The sequence below is a fragment of the Aythya fuligula genome, chromosome 3 (assembly GCF_009819795.1).
Source record: "Aythya fuligula isolate bAytFul2 chromosome 3, bAytFul2.pri, whole genome shotgun sequence".
Taxonomy (NCBI): domain Eukaryota; kingdom Metazoa; phylum Chordata; class Aves; order Anseriformes; family Anatidae; genus Aythya; species Aythya fuligula.
In genome coordinates, this window is record NC_045561.1 from 111,724,207 (window position 1) to 111,743,306 (window position 19,100).

General features: G+C 40.4%; 1 protein-coding gene across 1 annotated transcript in view; it reads left to right on the forward strand.

The window, feature by feature from the left end:
- Nucleotides 1–16,778, forward strand: part of MFSD2B (major facilitator superfamily domain containing 2B) — a 34,501-nt gene extending 17,723 nt beyond the window's left edge. The window contains exons 7-13 of the mRNA XM_032185399.1: nt 4,033–4,123; nt 4,218–4,339; nt 5,473–5,556; nt 7,289–7,369; nt 13,062–13,171; nt 14,410–14,553; nt 16,598–16,778. Of these exons, the coding sequence (XP_032041290.1) occupies nt 4,033–4,123; nt 4,218–4,339; nt 5,473–5,556; nt 7,289–7,369; nt 13,062–13,171; nt 14,410–14,553; nt 16,598–16,778 (813 nt within the window). The remainder of the gene's footprint in view (nt 1–4,032; nt 4,124–4,217; nt 4,340–5,472; nt 5,557–7,288; nt 7,370–13,061; nt 13,172–14,409; nt 14,554–16,597) is intronic.
- The last annotated feature ends 2,322 nt before the right edge of the window (nt 16,779–19,100 follow it).

Below are 19,100 nucleotides of genomic sequence, written 5' to 3' on the forward strand. Positions count from 1 at the left end.
ATCGTTGTGAAAGTATAAAGCACTGTTGATGGTAAATGGTTGGTATCAGGCAGTAAGTAGGAACAGGGCTTAGTGGTTAACATGTGGCATGAACTTTGAGGTCCACACTTGTTTCTTTTTCTAAGGCAGACTTTTCCTGTAATGCAGCTCTGTAATGCACAAGTAATTTAATCTTTTTATGCTTCAGTTCTCCATTTTTGGAGAAATAGAGGAAGTTTTATGTATAAGAGGTAATCCTAAAACCTAATCCAAATCTTTGTGACAGAGTTTGACCATCTTCATTGTTTCCAGTGGTCTTGAAACAGGCCCTGAATCAAGCAAATGCCTTAACTAGTATTTTTTCTGTTACTTGTGTGACAGCAGTTTGTTGGTTCCATATTACCATTTGCTAGAGTCAGTCTCACTTTTTATATTTTCATGCATTTCTGCCAGTGCATATACTCACTTCTATATAAAATTCCCTATGAAGAAGGTTTCTTTGACCTAAGTCTAATTTCAGTTGCACAGTGCAGATCAGGATGTACCTATCTGTAGCCAGTGGTCTGTGTGTAAGGGTTGAATAGCTACTATTCCATTCCCACTCTTCAGCAGCGGTAAAATCACAAGCTAAAGGCATGATTTCACATACCCTTTGAATTAGCATACCCTGGCACCAGCACAGGCAGTCCAGGAAGGTGACTGAGCCATGCATCCCCCTGTCCCAGGTGCTATTCTCTGCCTCTCTGCTGCCTCATCTCTTTTGTTGGCACAGGCCTTTGTAAGTCTTCTCAGACACCTGAGCTAGGAAACTGCCTGGGGAGAGCTGGGCTGATTCTCTAAGTGGCTGTGCCATTTTGTAGCTGATTAAAGTGTTTTTGAAGCTGCTCATTAGGTAACTTCTAGTGTATTTTTTAACAAGACACAGAACATTATCCTTTCTTCCTTTTTAGCTTCTAGTGGACAATGGATTGCTGTAGGAAATCACTGTGCTATTACAGCTCTGTGAATTGTGGAGAGTAGATTGAAGAGTTGTAGTGCAAGCTGAATTTCATTGCACAGCAGATTCCTTTTCTGAATCTGCTTTATGTCATAATCACCGACTTCCACTTTCAAATCTCCTAATTGGCTTCCAAGGAAAAAATAGATGATTTTGATTTATTTTCTTTCTAACCACATGCTTTCCTGTGCTTGTTGAGGTAGCAGGGAGATAAATGAAGAAGCTTCACAATGAGTTGCATATCAAGCAGGTTTTTTACTTAAAAAAAAAAAAAAAAAAAATCAGAAAAATAGCCTGAACTAGCCAGTGTTTTTTTTAACGGAAGTAACATTTTTTCATTAAACTAGCTACTAACACTGGGAAACAATGCAGAAGCTTTTAGACAAACAAACATGTTTTAGATCTGTTTCTTTTTTGTATCTGAAGAAGGGGAACTGTGACTGGAATCTTGTCTTCTTTTTTTTTTCCCCCAGCTGTATGGGTTGTTTTAATTAAAGATATTACCTTTACTGATAAATCTGTTGTTTGTTATATCCTTTTAACATTCTTACAGCTTTCACACTATCCTAAAATACGCTTTTGCAAACTAATTTATTCATATGTTAAAAACAAGTTTGGATATTTGCTTATTTCTTTTGTTTTCCTCATTTCACTTCCTTATTTACATTCAGGCATTTATTTATTTTGGTAAGCTTTTCCTATTTATTTACTTTTTTTTTTTTTTTACTTTTTTCCCTTCTCCCTCTGTGTTGTCTTCTCAGTTTTTTTTAAGTGAATAGTATCCCATGGTATAGAATGGTCTGGATTATGGTGTCCAACTGTTTTCCATGGGCAAGGTTCTGTTCACTCCTTATTCCCTCCTACCTTTTTTCCCAAAGAGCCCTCTGCCAAGGGTAGAGGTGTGAATGAACAGCTCTGGCAACCTACCTCACTCCCTACTATCCTGTTTAATGAAGACCACAGTTTTTTGCCATGCACATGACCCGGCATCAATTTGGTTGCCTTATGTGAGCATGCATGGCCTTCAAGCACCTGGGGGAGCTGCTTTGCATCGCATGACAGCGCGTTTGCCTTTTGTTCTCATGGTGCACAACAGAATCTGCACCCAACCAGATAATCAACAGGAGATGTTGAATCTTGAATCTCAGTTGTATGAATGATGGACATTCAGTTATAAGTTGAGTAAGGGCTATGAACCTAAAGTACCTCCAACAACCTTAGTCTTAAAAAAAAAAAAGAAAAATATTTAGAAGAGGTTGAATCTTGATGTTTCCTCTTAGAAGCGTTCAGGAGTATGATCCTGACCCCTTTCATCACAAAGACTGATTCTTAGTTGCTCAAGAGCACACCCTGTTTAAAGGCAGAGCTTGTGAATTACTGAGATTACTTTGCTGATTATTAAAGAAGCAAAGTGGAAGAAATTATTATTTTGCATCTAAGCTCTCCTGAAATTGTTTCTGTATAGAACTTCCATGTGAAACACACAGCTTAGGAAGAGTGTATCTTCCCTACTGCAAATCAAGAATAGGCATTGATACGGTTTGTATGTGGGCTAACAAGTTTTGTGTAAGGTCAGAGAATCTTATTTGGCCCACCATTAATATCTTTAATAGTTTGGGTGAATAAAGTTCAAATTACACTTAACTAAGACCTGTCAAAGAAAACATTTAATTCAGTTGCTTCGAGAAAATTAACAAATGAATAGACATGAAATATAAAATTCATAGTGAAGCTCCCTCCTCTCCTTTTTTTTTTTTTTTTTTTTTTTTTTTTTTTTTTTTTTTTTTTTTAGTTTAGCCCTTCTGTCTTGGCTGAACTTACACCTCATTTAAGTGAATTCAGGTATCTACACTTCTGCAATCTATACAAGCCATAACTAGTAGTACAAATGTACTCTGTGACTAAGTTTATAATTCTGTATCCAAAATATCTTTATCCCAAATAAAGGAGTACAGGACTATTCTTTATTTTACCACATCCCTTTCTGAAATATAAGTATCTTAATAAAAGTTGTCAACTTGGAGATTGTCTAAATGAACACTTGAATATCATCAGTTGAACCACTTAAGTGGTGCATCTGCCTACCTTTGCATCTACACTAAGTGGCTTTATATTTGGCAGTACATTCTTGTAATTGCATGCCTATTTGCCACTTCATTTCTAGATTTATAATCCTGTCATTTGCAACATCTCACTGATCATTCAGAATTCAATTTTCCTATCAAGTAATCATTGTGTCACAAAGCTGTATCACCAGCACTTATTTTATCTTTCATAACACAGTAAAAAAAAAAAAATAACAGAACGCTAAAGCAAAATAAAATTTTAAAGCTTTATTCAAGAGTTGCAGTAACCAAAGTTAGAAGCAGTAAATATGATTTGATTGTGTGGGAGGTATCCTTGTAGGGTTTGTTCATCTGGCTAATAGAAAGCAAAGATTTCTGAATTTGTTGAGCATTTCGTTAGCTAACTGGGAAAACAACCATGCAAGCTACCATATTCTCAAAATATCAGTGTGAAAGAATGTTTTCTAAATTTAATTAAAGCCTAAAGTAAGATTTTAATACTGTTATGTATAAATGCAGCAAGTGTAGTAATGTGTGCATCAGCACTGAATCCTTTTCCACCCAGAATGAAGATAGAGGTTGGAGTCTGTGTAGCTAGATTGACTGGATCTGAAAAAAAATATATCAGAATCGTTCTATGGATGCTGCATGTTTTTGACAGATGACTGTGTGTGTCTACAGCTAGTCTCAACATAAGCAAATTTTTGAAATGTTCTGGTTGCCAACACAGTAGCCCTTTTGTTCACAGCTTCTTTTTTCCCCCCAAGAAATATATACCCATGTGTCCTGGATTTATCCTTAAGTAGGTGTTGTTTATAAATGAATTGCAGAAGTGAACATTTTTCAGAGGGGTAGAAGACAGACAGTTGGCTCCGTTTAGATGGGCATTTCTTCATTTGCAGATGACTCACCAGAAAGAGACTGAATTTTTCATAATGACTTGTCATTCTCCTGTCATGATTTCAAATATATCTTTTTTTCTCTTCAAAGGCAAAAGTTTATATGATTGCAGCAGGGGTTATAGGAGGTGTGTATCTTCTGGGAATTACCATTCTTTTTTTTGGAGTAAAGGAAAAAGATGGTAAGATACATCTAAATATGCTTAGATTTATTAATAATGATTTCATGGTCGTCTCTGGAAAATATTGTTATTTTACGTATTCTATTCCTCTTAGATCCTTATGCCTTGAATTCAGACAGAGCGATTCCTTTTTGCAAGGGGCTCAGGCTCACCATGAAGCATGGTCCATATCTGAAGCTTACAGCTTCGTTTCTTCTCATCTCAACAGCAGTTCAGGTAACTTCAGACTCTGTGGCTGTGTGTTGGCCTCTTTCCAGTCCCAGCATGGAAGAGTCTGAGGCAGCTCCAATGCATATAACCTTTGGCTTGTGACTGGAGGTGGTGATCAAGGGGGTGGTGCCTTCCTCTACAAATCAGTAGGGAACCAGAGCCTTTTTTGGTGCCTGGGGTCCTGTGCAGCTGGAGATAGTTCATTCAAGTGAGAAGGAAAACCAAAGACCTGACCATTTAAAGATGTTTCTTTTTTTTTTTTCCTTTCCTTTTTTTTTTTTTTTTTTTTTTTTTTTTTTTTTTTTTTTTTTATAAAAGGTAAGGAACTAGTCCCGGTGACCCAGATTGGGCTATTATATGCTATCCATCTACAGTCTCCTGTGGTGTTAGTTGCTTAGAGAATGTTTTTGCTCTTCTCTCTGTTCTTCTCTATAGTGTGTGCTGCTTTAAACCACGGCCCCTTTCCTTTGCATAGGTGACTGTTCTCAGACAGTGGCTGCACCAGTTCTGATGGAGTATTCTGTGATGGAAGGCATTAGGTCAGAGTGAGAAGATGTTCAGAGGCAGGTGGTCTTAGCTATTACAGAGCTGGACAGAGCTAATTTTCAAATCAGAACCTGCAGTTGTATGTGGCTCTCACAAAATGATATGTCCTCCCATAAAGAGAAGCTATAGAAAGAACTTAGAGCCACTCAGTAAGCAATCTTACTTCCCATAGTTCGAGGTATTTTAAAGCTTGACTTGTGAGTTATGTTCAACTAAAACATACATGGCTTTGATGTGACTCTGTTGCTACATACATATCAATTGAGTTGCCTTTATTTTGAAAATATCCATGTTTTTGTCAACAGTCTCTTAGTCACACGAGCCACTGGTCACAGTGAATATTAGGACAGAGGACAAGATCTGGGCATGTGAGAGACCAGTGCTGTATTCACCAGTAGTCGTGGTGAATTAGAAAGTTTCTTGGAAAGACTGCTTGAAAAACCTGGTTGCCAAAGAAGCACTGAAGTTCCCGTTGGTGTGGATGTTTAAGAAATTAGTCTCCAACTATGTTTCGCTAGCATGGAGTGTGATTTTTTTTGTCTTTTTCTCCTTTTCCTTCTTTTGGTGATCACCAAATATCTTCAATTCAACAGCTGGAGCAGAGCAACTTTGTCCTGTTCTGTACTCATGCAGCCAATCTTCGCAATCACTTCCAGTATTTGGTGGTGACCATCTTGGTGAGTTGTACTTCTCTCCTGTATTTTTATTTGCTAGCTCAATCTCACTGGTTTTAGCTCAAAATAACAGAAGGCAAGAAGAGTTTTGTGTCTAGATAGAGCTGTTAAAGTGCTATACCATTGTTTGTATTGTGTGTTTGGAATAAAGTTGACACTTCCTACTGTAATTTTTAAGCTTTTAATTCATTCCTTGTTGATTTTATCTGTGAGTCACTTTCTGCTCGTATAGAAAACAAAAGATGCAGACAGGAATGAGGTCTGGAATTTTAGCTCCTCTTTCCCCTTCCCCAGTCTGATAAGCAGAGAATTAAACAACCTTTGAGCATTCATACACATGAGCATTCTGGGCCAGGTAGCTCTCAAGGATAAATACTTAAACTATCTAGAGACAAGACATGAAGATTCTTCTCTAGAGCAATTGATAGTGTGATAAAAAGATTTCTTTACAGAACCCTTTTTCTTGACATGCAGAGGTAGAATTCTGCTATGTTTAGGTGATACCTATAACTCGGTTACACACTGCTGCTGTAGTGTATGGTTTACTTTACAATTACAAGTAGGATTAGTAGAAAGCTGCAGTCTTCATCCTTCTGACCAAAGTCTTTTTAGCGCAAGTCAACAGTTTATTGTTGCATAGTTACTGGGATGTCTTTCTACTGCATATTTTGAATGTTCTATGGAATCTACATCTACCACATAGAACATTGCAACAGCCATTTTCAGGGAAGGTGTTGCATGATTTCTGACCAATGTGGTACAGAGATTTTGTGGAACCACTTTAGGGCAATTTCATTTCCACTTCTTGGTTCCAGCTTCCAAGCCTTTCCATCTTTTTTGGTAGGATATCAAAACTGGTAGGATTTGATATCAGAATTTGATAGGATCCATTCTTTTTTGATATCCTTTTGATGATTCTTTTTGATTCTTCCTTTCCCACATTATAAGACAGACCTTTTCCAGTAATAAAACCAAAATGCTGGAGAGAAATAGCTAACTGTTGGGTATCTTAAGGCTCTGCAAGTAATGGACACCAAGGAGAGGAAGCAAAGTCAGTGAAAAGTGTAATATAGCTGTAACAGTGAGTTGACATTTGAATTTAAATCAGTTGTAAGACTGTTGTTAGTAGAAATATTTTAGTGCATTAGTACTATGTTGCCTGTAGTTGTTAATCGCTATCAGGTGAGTATTATAACATACATGTATGGTATGGTAATGTTGATTATAAGTGACTATCTCCCTTAGAGGTTGTTCCTGAGAATAAACATGTAGGGTGGGATATGTACTTTAAGTATACCTTAAGATAAGTGTATCTATCTTGTGCTTCAGTTTTCTTCCTGTACGGCGGGGTAGGGCTTAATAAAATTATCATGTCTCAGTTTCAGAGCATGAGGCAAAAGGCATTGGCACAAAGTTTGACTATTTGCAATAAGCTTGGACTCTAATGACAGTATAGCTTTAACTGATGTGGCTTACAACACAAAAAGGAAAGCTTAAGTTATTGTCTGCTAATATTTGATTATGGAAAAGCCTCTCATGGATAGTTTTCATTTGTAACATCATAATGAATCAGACAAATCCCTTGGAGAGGGATGAGGAGAAACAGTAATCTGCATGTTCATTTGCCTTTCAGACCCTCATGCACTAGACAGAAAGATATCTGTGAACTCTACAGCCTGTGTACGAAGACAGTGATAGTAAGCACAACACAGATTTGCTTTTTTGTTAATTGTAGGTATCAGCAGCTGCGAGCATTCCCTTCTGGCAGAAGTTTCTGCAGCGATTTGGCAAGAAGTGTGCAGCATGTGGGATTTCGGTAAGCAAATCCTTAGAGAAAAGAAATCTGCTTGTGCTCACTTACTGTGACAATTGGAGCCACTTCAAGAACTATTTCTAGTGCTTATAACCTCAAGCTACAAGAAACTCACTGAGTTTTAGAGTTTGTTTTAAAATTGTTACACCAAATTTCAGACGGATTCCAAGCTTTCAAGAGAAACTTTTGAAAAATGGGTCAATGCTGAAAGGATATCTCAGCTTTTTTTTTTTGCTGTTGCTAAGAATTTGCCCAAGGTTTGCATTACACTGCTCTCAGAAGTGAGCCCGAATGATGTTTTATAAATTCAGATCTATGTTGTCTCAGGCTGACAAGGTATCTGTTTTACAAGACTAGTTTTGTCTTTATGTATGATGCTAAGCTGACTGCATTTTTAATTCAGTCACAGAGGAGGAAACAGGAGTCTGTTCCACATCCTACTCTAGAAACCTAAGGAGAGAGGGGTGCCCACATCCCTTGGATGGAGAGGGACAGTTATTACTGAAGTAAAAGAAATTGCCTGACCTGCCTGGGAAAAAAAAGCCTACTTTAACTTTGACACAGCTCTACAAAGCCAGCTCAGGGAGTCTGCCCTTGCCTCTGATGGATTATTTTAAGTCCCTCACTTAGTGCAGACAGCAGCAATTTTCTGTCATCATCCTCAGTGAATCATTGTATAGGCCTGTTCCTCCCCATTTTCCCCTGTTTACCTTCAATTACTTGTGAAAGAGGAAAGAAGGAAATTGTCTGCCTTGTGTACAACAAAGCATGGGGACTTGGAAAATCCAGGCTGAAGTTATATGTCAAAGTCTGAACAAAGCTGAAAAGTTTAGATCTGGAGACAATTGTTAAATATAATTGAATAGTTATCATTCTTTGCAATTACAATCTCTGTGTTGGAATGACTTCCAAAGAATCAGAAGTAACTTTAAAACCCATATTCCAAATAAGCTGAACTGTTATGTGTTTTGAAGCAGACATCTGGAATCTAAGTCCCATCCTCATTTCTTTTTACCACTGGAGAAAAGAGAACTGCCAAAAGCAGCATAGGACCATTGAGTGGACCAGGAAATGCAGATTTCCTCCTTAGGAAATCTCTGCCTATTTGGCTATGCTTTCTACAACCAGCTTGGCTCTGTAAATTCAGTTTAACATGACTGGAGAGCCTGTCAGCACCTCTGTAAACATAGTTTAACTTAATTTTACAGTTGAGTTCCTTGACTGCATTATGGTCTAAGCAGGAGTTGGACTGAAAAAAAGCCACCTCTCTATTTCACCTTATAGACATTTCCCAAGGGATGTGAATGCTTCCCGTGTGCTCACTGTCTGACTTTGTGTCTGGCAATGCATCACAGGGGCTTCCCATACTACCACCTTGTGTGATCTGTACAACTAACCTGTTCTCTCTCACTGTGAAACAAACTATATTGTCCAAGGCTGTGATGTCTGTCACTCAGGTGTGTTCATCTGGAAGGAAAGAAGGCAGGAGAAAAACAAGTTTTTCTCTAAAATTCTGCTCAGCTTTCAGGGTGAAGAGGTAATGTGAAATGAAGTTTTCTGGAGAAAAATGAATAAATAGAACTGCTCCGGATTCACTTTCCTGTAAAAGCATTTCTATGTTGAGGAAACCTCACTGTGTAGAGAGCAGGGTAGGTCGATAGGTTACAAGAATCCTGGCTTCCTTCCACTGGTATTTCTCCCTTTCAGTTAATTCCCCCCAAGAGATGATCAATCAGCTACGTGCTAAGTATCTACACTGACTGGAAGTTCAAAGCCTAGATGCCCTGGAAGTATAGGGCCATACCCAAGCAGGATCCTTCCCATGGGCAGGTTGATGCACAGGCTAGAAATTATGCCCTGCAGTTTACTTGCTTCTGCTTCCATAGGCTTTGTTACACTTAGATTCACAGAATCACAGAACTCTAGGGGCTGGAAGGGACCTTGAAAGATCATCGGGTCCAACCCCCCTGCAAAAGCAGGTTCCTCAAAGCAGGCTGCCCAGGTAGACGTCCAGATAGGCCTTGAATATCTCCAGAGAAGGAAACTCTGAATAGATTGTCTGCTCAGTCCTCATGGGGCAAACACTGAACTTAAAATCAGTAAGTCTCTCAGTGACTGGAGGTGGAATTGTCATTAGAAATTGTAAATGTGGCAACTATTGATTTGTGGTTTGGGCAACGTGTCTGGAAAATGGAACCTCTCTCTCTCGTGTTCGAGTATTAAAGATTCTTGGAGATTCTAAAGATTCTTGGAGACAGCATGGGTGCATCAGCTGGCTTCCCTTGGTCAACTAGATGGGTAACTTTGTCATAAAAGGAAATTAATTTAATTAAGCAGGACTTTCCCGTTGTGGACCTCTGTTGGCAGTGACAATGGTGGCATTGCCTTTCAGGTGTTTTGCAGTAACTCCCAGAAAAATCTTCTTCATAATTTTACCATGCACTGAAATGAGACTGACAGGCCTGTAATTACCAGGGCCTTCTTTTCTTGCCTTTCTCGAAAACTGGGACAATATTTGCCAGCTTCCAGTCACCTGGGACCTCTCCAGATTCCCAAGACAGTTGAAAAATAAATGAGCCCGATTTTATTCCTTTCTCCCTTCAAATCCAGTTTAAAGCTCTTTCAATCAGCCCTGCTAAGTCTTGAGCAAAAATCCTTTTCCCCTTTTGAGAGAAGCGTATCGCATCAGGCACCAGCAGGCCTGGTGTTGTCTAGACCAACCCCATGGTCAAATAAAAAATAAAAAACCAGCCAAAATTCTGCTAGTGACATCAGCCTTGGAGCCAGATAAGCTGTATCTGTCCATTTCTTACAATATCACTCCCTGCAGCTGGCAGGATACAGGAAAACATTACCTGCGCTCCTGATCCCTTAAACAGTAGTCCCAAAGCCCCGAAGCCTCTTTTGATTGCCCTTGGGCTTCTCATTTGCAACTTCATCACTGCCTAGATGAAAAAGTAATAATGGATAATAATTTGAGGTCCATACCAGGCTAGGAAGTTTTCTTCTAACATCTTTAACCAGGGCCTCAGGGAGGCAGCAAAGTTCCTTAAGAAGGGGGTCTCACTGGCATTTTGGGCCCTCTGTAGCCCTGTGGGTTTAGGAGAACTTAGTAAAAAATTAAAAAAAAATCCCAAATTTCCCCAATCTGTTCATCTCATGACCCGTACCCCACTGTCTGATTGCCATCTCTCAGCACTGCTCAGCAGGGAGGTGTGCCCTTGTGTGGATCCTGGCTGTGCACCCCGTTTGCCACTTTCCTGTCTCCCTTTCTGCTCACATTCTGGCTGCACATTTTCCTAAATCTGCCCTTCATAATGAGCTGCTGCACAGCTCAGCAACACCTTTCCCATCCCAGAAGGTTCCTCTTCCATAAACATGAATGGAAGAAAAAGGGATGACAACTGTGGGCTATTGTTTATGACTCTCAGTGCAGCAGCCCCGTGACAAGGGAGCAGGGTGCCAATAGCAGAGCTTTTTTTTTGCTTTACAAGCAGGAAGGAGTGAGACTCGTTAGCTGTTTATTGCAGCAGGAACACTGCCCCCGTGATTGCACTACCATCGCCGGAGTGAAACTCTGGGGCATTGCAACCTAGTCTTGTGGGTCGTGCTTGTCTTTCAGTAGAAAATTACAATTACCGTGATTATTATTATCGATCTCGAATTTTGTTTAAGTGCTTTGGTTTCTGAGTGGGGGCCCCATGTGGAGCGTAAGCCTGTCATAAAACTGCTCACAGGCAACATAAAAACTTGTATTGCTGGAGTGCTCTCTTGTGGTGAAATAATGATTTTGCCACAACACCGGGCTAATGCAAGGATTATCTGTCTGTGCTGGGAACTCGCAGTCAGGAAAGGTTATTTTCTGCCTCCTTAGGTTAGGAGAAAATGCTTTAGATGGGAAATGCATTTAAAACATAAACATAATGGATTAGACTCCAGGACTCCCAGAATCACTTATCATACCGAACTGTAAATAGCAGTGCTTAGGGGAATCACTCGCCGTGAAAGCTCTTCTCATACCCTCAGCTCCCCAGCTGCGACTATAGAGGATTGAAACACTTAATGTTAAACTAATCCCCCATCATTAAAAAGCCCTGTAGATAAGCCTCTGGTCCTGGATCCTACGTGTGCCGTGCGCATGGTTCACAGGCGTGGGAGATGGAGCATGTGATGGATATGGGACAGCTGGGCTGTGTGCATTCAATCAGCATTTGAAATAGTGGATTTTCAAGCCTGTAAGCCCGTTGCCTCAAGTGGAAGTGGAAGAAATCTGGGGGTTTTAAGTACCGCCAGAAAACACATCCTGAGCAGCCCAAATTAGTTTAGTTTCAAGGGGAGTCTCAGTGACTTTTGCAATGTCCTGAGTGTGTCTGGCTGTGTGGAGTGAAGCAAACCACGCCGCCTTCCTGGCTTTAGCTCCTGCCAAGTACCCAGACTGCTTCAAAGTAGTCATTGGATATGAAGGCATAAGCAAACTCTTTTCATTCAAGGCTTAATTTGATCTCTGAAACAGGTTATTTGCAGGTTAAATTGACCACTGAAGCTCCGTCCTTCCCCTTGAAACACAGTGTAGTGACCTGAGTTGTAACTGGCATTCGGTCATCTCTATTACTAAATAGTCAGGAAAATGCCAGCACAAACAGATTAGCAACCTCCCAGGAAGTATCTGGGCACAGTTTGGGAACTAGATCATTCAAGGGGCTTTTCACAAAAATCATTTCTATGGTGTCATGGTTTTGGCTGGGACAGAATTAATTTGGATTTGTGATGAAAATAGTGGCGATGCCACACACACAGCCAAGGACCTTTCAGCTCCTTGTGCTGCCCTGCCAGCGAGGGGCTGGGGATGCACCAGGAGCTGGGAGGGGACACAGCCATGACAGCTGGCCCAGGCTGCCCAAAGGGATGTCCCACATCGCGTGGTGTCATGCTCAGCAATAAAAGCAGGAAAGAAGGAGGAAGGGAGATTTTTGGAGCGATGGTGTTTGTCCTCCCAAGAAAATGTTACACGTGGTGAGCCCTGCTCTCCTGGAAGTGGCTGAGCACCTGCCTGCCGATGGGAAGTAGCCAGTGAATTCCTGGTTTTGTTTTGCTTTGCTTGCACACGTGGCTTTTGCTTTACCTAGGGAATGCTTTTATCTCAGCCTATCAGTTGTCACAGTTACCTTTCTGATTCTCTCCCCCATCCCACCTGGGCAGAGTGAGTGAGCAGCTGCATGGGGCTTAGCTGCCTGCTGGGGCTAAACCACAACATATGGGCACCCTTTTTTCAGTGATTAGGAGAATTTAGCGTTTTGAATGTGGCCAGGGTCTGCCAGTTGGCTTCATGACTGATAAATAGGCTTTTGGGACTGTTTAATTTACTGGTGCAGCTATAACCCTAATAATGCTAGCAGAGAAGACAGTAACATTGCTACTCCTGATTTTCTCTGATTCTCATGGGTAGGTAAATCCAGGCTGGCTCAGAGCTCTTTAGAAATGTCATTTCACCAAACTACTCAAGCATTAGGCTTTGGTGCATGTGAACCATCATTTCACTGCACAATCTTACACTTTGAAAGGAACAGTTCATATATCACTAAATATATGATATATATTTATTATATATATAAATATATACATATAAATAAATATATGATATATATTTAGTGCTTACTGTAAGTAAGTTATGTGTACTTTTTTTCTTCTTCCTCAGTGGATGATTCCTTTTGCAGTCATGCTAGTGACCATTCCAAACCTGATCCTGGCATACTTCGTGGCCTTTGTCTCTGGTCTGAGCATTGCTGCATCTCTGCTGTTGCCATGGTAGGAGAATTTTGCATTTGAGGTGGGGAAGGGGTATATGTCTATATGTAAGTGGGTACTGCATGTAATTTGCCTCTCAAAGAGAGAGAATTTCATAGAATCATTGATGGAATCATAGAATGGTTTGAGTTGGAAGGGACCTTAAAAATCATCTATTTCCAACCTGCTGCCATGGGCAGGGACATCTCCCACTGGATCCGGGCCTCTTCTAACCTGGCCTTGAACACTTTCAGGAACGGGGCATCCACAGCTTCCCTGGGCAGCCTGTGCCAGTGCCTCACCACCCTCTGAGTGGAGACCTCAATGCAGTGGGGGCTTCACGAGGGCAGAGTAGAGGGGGACAAAAGGTTAGAGGGTAGCAGAGAAAATATAAGTCAAGCTTTGAAACCCTTTTGAGCAGTCCTGTGTTACGGATTAAATACCACAAGAGTATGGGTAAAAGAAACAGAGACTTCAATGTGGCTCTTGAGGACTGAAAATATGTGGGAAGAAATTGCTCAAGATTGAGCAGGATGGGAAATGTCCTTTCCAGAGGGGATAATTATTGTTCAGGTCAAATTGACCCAAAGGCACGACTGTTGCTGAGAGCTGTTTTGTATTACTCATTTGGACAATTCCCTGAAAACACTGAAACTCCAAGAGATCACAGAAACAGAGTGTGAGATAAGCTGTCAGACTATACACACATTTCTGCACAGGGGGGCAGAAGCTTTTTTTCCAACAGTAAATCATGACATGTATTGGAGAACAAAAATGTCAACTCACAGTTGCCATTTGTACAGCTTTCATTCAGATTCCCATCACCAAACACAGTCTCTTTGAAGTAGAGAGAGAATAGGCCCGTTGGTTTCAGAAAATTTTATTAGCTTGTCAAGAGTTATTTCAGAATAAAACTATTCAGAGATTGAGTCCCTTGAAATGGTAAGGTGTTGGGTTTTTCTTTGATATCACAACTTCTGCTGGAATGACAGTCAATCTAAGAAATTCTATCACCTCCCAGAAAGCGTTTGATAATTTTTCTACTGTTTGTCTACATGCTAATACGTGGCCGTGCATTTCTTACAAAGATTTTTGCCCTCCTGTCCAGCAGTAGGACTTTTTGAAGTGTATTCTCTTGTCTTCATCACTTATTACATCAATCAGATCTTAGAAAGTGGAGAGGGAAGGTTCTTTCAGTAAGTTTGAGCTTTGAGAAGAGACGGTGGCTTGAGTTTTGATCTTATCTTGCTCATCTCTAGGTCAATGCTGCCTGATGTTGTCGATAACTTCCGCCTGCAGAATCCTCATGGAAAAGGACAAGAAACCATTTTCTACTCTTCTTATGTTTTCTTTACCAAGATGTCAGCAGGAATTGGCTTAGGAATTTCTGCTGCCAGCCTGGAGTAAGTAACCCTGTGCTTCCATTTAGTGGATCTGCGCTGAAAGTGTTCTGCCTTTATCCTGTAGAGTTAATTGCCTTTTTGCCCTGAGCCTGAAAGTGCCAGCAGCTCCAGCTGGCTGCCCACTAAAGACAGGATTGTTATCATTGAGGCCAGAGCACTGAGCATTAAGCCACCTACCCTAGCATGTTTCAGTTCAGAAAAAAACTGACTCCTCTTTAGATGTTACTTTTTCCAAATTATTCTTGTAAATTTGAGTGGCTTGTATGAATAAAGAACTGAACATGAAAGCTTAGCAACTGAAGGTCCCCTGTGAGAGATACACCTCTTTTGAGCAATCTCAGTTGCACCTGGGTTGGACGACGTATATGAATTTGCAAGTCTTTACTCAGATTGCAGGAGTGGTGCAGGATGCATGTGGCTTGTTTTGCATGAAAGTATCACAGATTTTTGCATGGCTTTAGGAAATAGAACCTTCCTCACAGCTCTGAGCATCACCTAGAAGATGTCAGTCTGGAAGATGCTTTATGTTCTCCTCCCACTGCTTGCCTTGTGTGTTCTGACTAGAAGGCCAGGTTGGGAAAGCGGTGGCCATCTGCCCTGTTTGTACATGGCCTAGCAGAAAGGGCCTCTGCCTGCAGCTGCTAGCTTTCAGTAGATGCATGGCACTCAAATATGCAACGAACACTTAGAAGTTAACTTGTCTGAAATATTACTTAGCCCTGGGCTCCAAGTCAGAGGTTTTGATAAGCAGAATGCTCCAGGGCCTGCAGCTGAAACTGCTGAATAATGGGCAGTGCTTGGCTGAACCTTTTGGGCCTAGGATGTTTAGGTGCTTACTGCTAACACCCTTGTTTGTTAAATGTTGTTTGTTTGTTTATGTGACAAAAGGTTTGACCAACATTGTTACGTGTTGAAGAAAGTGTGAGGTCAGAAATCACTTTCCAAATTAATGAAGAAGGCCGTGTAATTGGGCAGGTCTTCTGGATTGGTATTTGAAAAGAAAGAAACTTCACCAGTCACCTCTAACCTGCTCTGTTTCTCTACAGACAGTTCTTTAATTTTGCTTTTGATAAAGAGCTCGGTTTATCTGCAGCTCAGAACATCAGATCCCAGGCCCCAGCCGTGATTAAACTGTCTGCAATTACAGCTGTCATTTGAAAACCAAAGAGCCAAAATGACAGGATGAAGGCTGAGTGGGGCTTACTGCATAAGCCATTTGTGGCTGTATCTGTAACAAACTGTGACAACATTTGTGAAAGATACAACACCATCCCTTTCTCTACCTGCTTTCCTGCCCCCCCAAATCTGCTAGTATTTACTGACTATTTAGGAATAGTTTTAAACAAGCCAATTACTGTTTACTGATTAGCCCCTTTACTACTCCATTCCAGTTAGCTCCCAGCAATTTCCCAAGGCAAGTGTTTGTGGGAGAGCATAGAAGGCAGGCTAATGATAAATGAGCCATAGCTTTCATAGCTGCATGTTCAGAGGAAAATAAGCTCATTCCACAAATTTGGAATGGGAAATTGAGTATATCAGCAGTTGTGGGACTGCACGGAAGCCCCTGTATTAATGAAGTGTGTGTACCTAATTCTGAGCACTTGAGTAAATTTGTCTGTGTTGAGCAGAGTACTTAAGTGTGTGTTTAAATTAAAGTTAAGTATTGCTATTGAAATTGGTCAGATTATTTGCATACTTTTAAAGCTGAACCTGAAGACTTTGCTGAATACTAATAGGAGTCACGTATCAGACCAACTTCATTACCTGAGATTCCATCCTCCTCTAACTAATTAGATGTTATATAATAATAATGAGAAAATACAGAGATAATGCTGTTATCTGAAACACCACAGACACAGGATTTGAAAAACAAGAAGCAAAACATGTAGGGGTGGGTAGGAAAAAGAGAGATATAGAAAAGAAATAGGTGAAGAGTCTTAAAGAGCATTGCCAGAAAGGAGTAATCCAAGAAGGGGACCTTCAAATGACTAAGAGCTTTTAAATTTTGGACATATGCACACCACTGTTATTTCCATTTGTTTAGGTTTACTGGTTACAAGCCAGGGCTATGCAGACAATCCAATGATGTGATCCTCACACTGAAAATCCTCATTGGAGCAGTTCCTGCTGTCCTCATCCTTGGAGGTTTATTTATACTTCTCTTCTACCCAATCACTGAAGAAAGTCGGAGGGAAACAAAGCTTGCCCTGGAAGTGTTAAGGTAGGTTTAAACTAGCTGCAAACAGCAGTAACATCCTCACAGCAGCTCCTAGTCATATTGGAGGAAAATTACTAGCTACCAACATATACCTCTATATTCCTTACCACAAAACAAAACAACACTCTATTAGTTGAATTATTAACAGAATGATACCATTACATGCTCCAGTACCTTATTTTTGTAGTATTGTACTAGCTCTTTAGAGGGCCATTTTTCAGATATATCAGCTGCTCTGTTTTACTTCTTTGAGGGAGGCACACAGAGCACTATTGTTGTACAGTGTTTCAATCCAGAAATGAAGAATTTTCTAGCCAGGCTAAATTACTGGAGAAAATGTGAATAGTTACAGTTTTCTTGTGTATAGAAGAAAACAGGATTATTGTCAGCATTCTTGTTGTTTATGGTATGTAAGAAACATCCAAACAATTTGGGTGAGTAGGCAGGAAAGATTGTGGTCCAAAAAGAAAGGACAGCTTTGAGCATTCATTCCCTTTTTTCTCTATCTCATACCCTTCATCCCCTTTCTCCCCTCTCTGTCCCTCTCTAAAGAAAACCTTGCTGAGCTCAAAATCATCCACCTCTGTTAAATAAAGGCCTGGTATACTGAGGACATGCATAAGACATACATAGCATGTGCAGTCAATCCTAGAAGACTGCTGGATTAAATATTAAAGTAAATTGTTACTCTTGGTGTGTTTTTATCATACCAATTTACTGGAGTTGGAAACAAGTTTCTATGCTAAGGGATCAATTCCAGTGTGTGGATTCCTGGGACCACTTCATCGCCCTACAGTGTCCAAGATACCTCCATGGGGTTGGCAGATATGACACAGGCCTCTCAGGCACCAGCTTCTTTTTGCGTGGCAGCTGCAAACCAGAGGGAACAGGCTAAACAATCTAAAATGGCACTGGCCCCTCTGCGTAGGCACCTTATTCCTGGTCCATAACAACCACATCTTGATGTTGGTTCTCAATTGTCTTATTTGTTTGAGCTTGCCAAACTGTGACCTGTCTAGCTAGCACTAAAAGCCAGAAGTCTGCTCACACATCATTTGTCCTGCTTTTAACAGAAGGAGCCATCAAAGCACAGAGAACCTGGATGAGCACACAGAGGACACCTCGGTCTGAAAGCTCTGAACACCAAGACTTTTTAAACTCAGTCTCACACCCTGCACAGAAACTCCGTGAGAATCTTCTTTGTCATTTCCATGCATTGTGAGAAACGATAAAGAATGACAGTCGGTAATTAAATCAAGAGAGGAACATCACCATGTAAAAAAATAAATACAACTCAATGCACTGTCCTAAAAGAGACATTACAACCATGCAGAAGTGCAAGCTATTGAAGGTTTGCCTTTTTTTGTTTGTTTTTCAATGATAACATAAAAATGATTTGTTGCAACAGGAGGGTCTATGAACTTGTAGGCCAAGGGAAAAAGTGTAAAAGTGGTATACTGCCCAAATATACCTTGTGATATATTTCAACCTCAGAGATTGGGGTAGGTTTTGAACTTAATTTCTACCTATACATTGCACGCTAGCGTATTTGGAAAGCACTTTGAAATTCTGAAGTATGCCATAAAAATATAGGATTTATTTTGTTTTGAAATGAAGCAAATCACAGATGCAGAGATATTTTGAGGATTTTCTCACAAAGGGTTATTCTGAAAGAGATTTGATGTAATTTAACTTTATAGATTTTAGATGAAACAGAACCTTGCATTTCCCATTGTTGGAGTTCCTTGCTTCACACACCTTTATACTGATCTTTGTCAGAGTGTGAGGACTTAATTTCAAAAACAATATCTTCACTCAAGGTGCCTAAAATCTGTAGTCTCTTCCAAATATTATGTAGGCCCTTCAAATTTCTGTAACTTTGGTCTTTAAGCAATCATGGTACCCACCTGGTTTTCCTGTGGGTTTTGTCAGCCTTACGAAACACCATGGCATCGCTGTTAATCTCAGCTTGCACAGTGTTTTGTAATAATGAGGTTACACATGACTTTGAAGTGGTGATTCTTTTCACTCAGGGATCTCATTATGGCTTTAGATACATTATCTAAAACCTCATTTCTACTATAGATTCATGCTGCTGAACACATTTTGTAGATAAAAGATACACCTCAGGCACTTTCCGGGGCAGTTAAATTCAGGCTTAGTCATTCTGGGCTTCTTGTGGACTCAGTGGAGAGACAGACACCTCCAGAGGCTGCTTCCAAGCTCAGGCTAAAATGCCTGGACTCTGAAGACAGATACCTAAATTTGGGGGGGGGGAGAGTGATGAATCCAGGAGTTGAAGGCTCCTTCACATGAAGAAATTAGCACA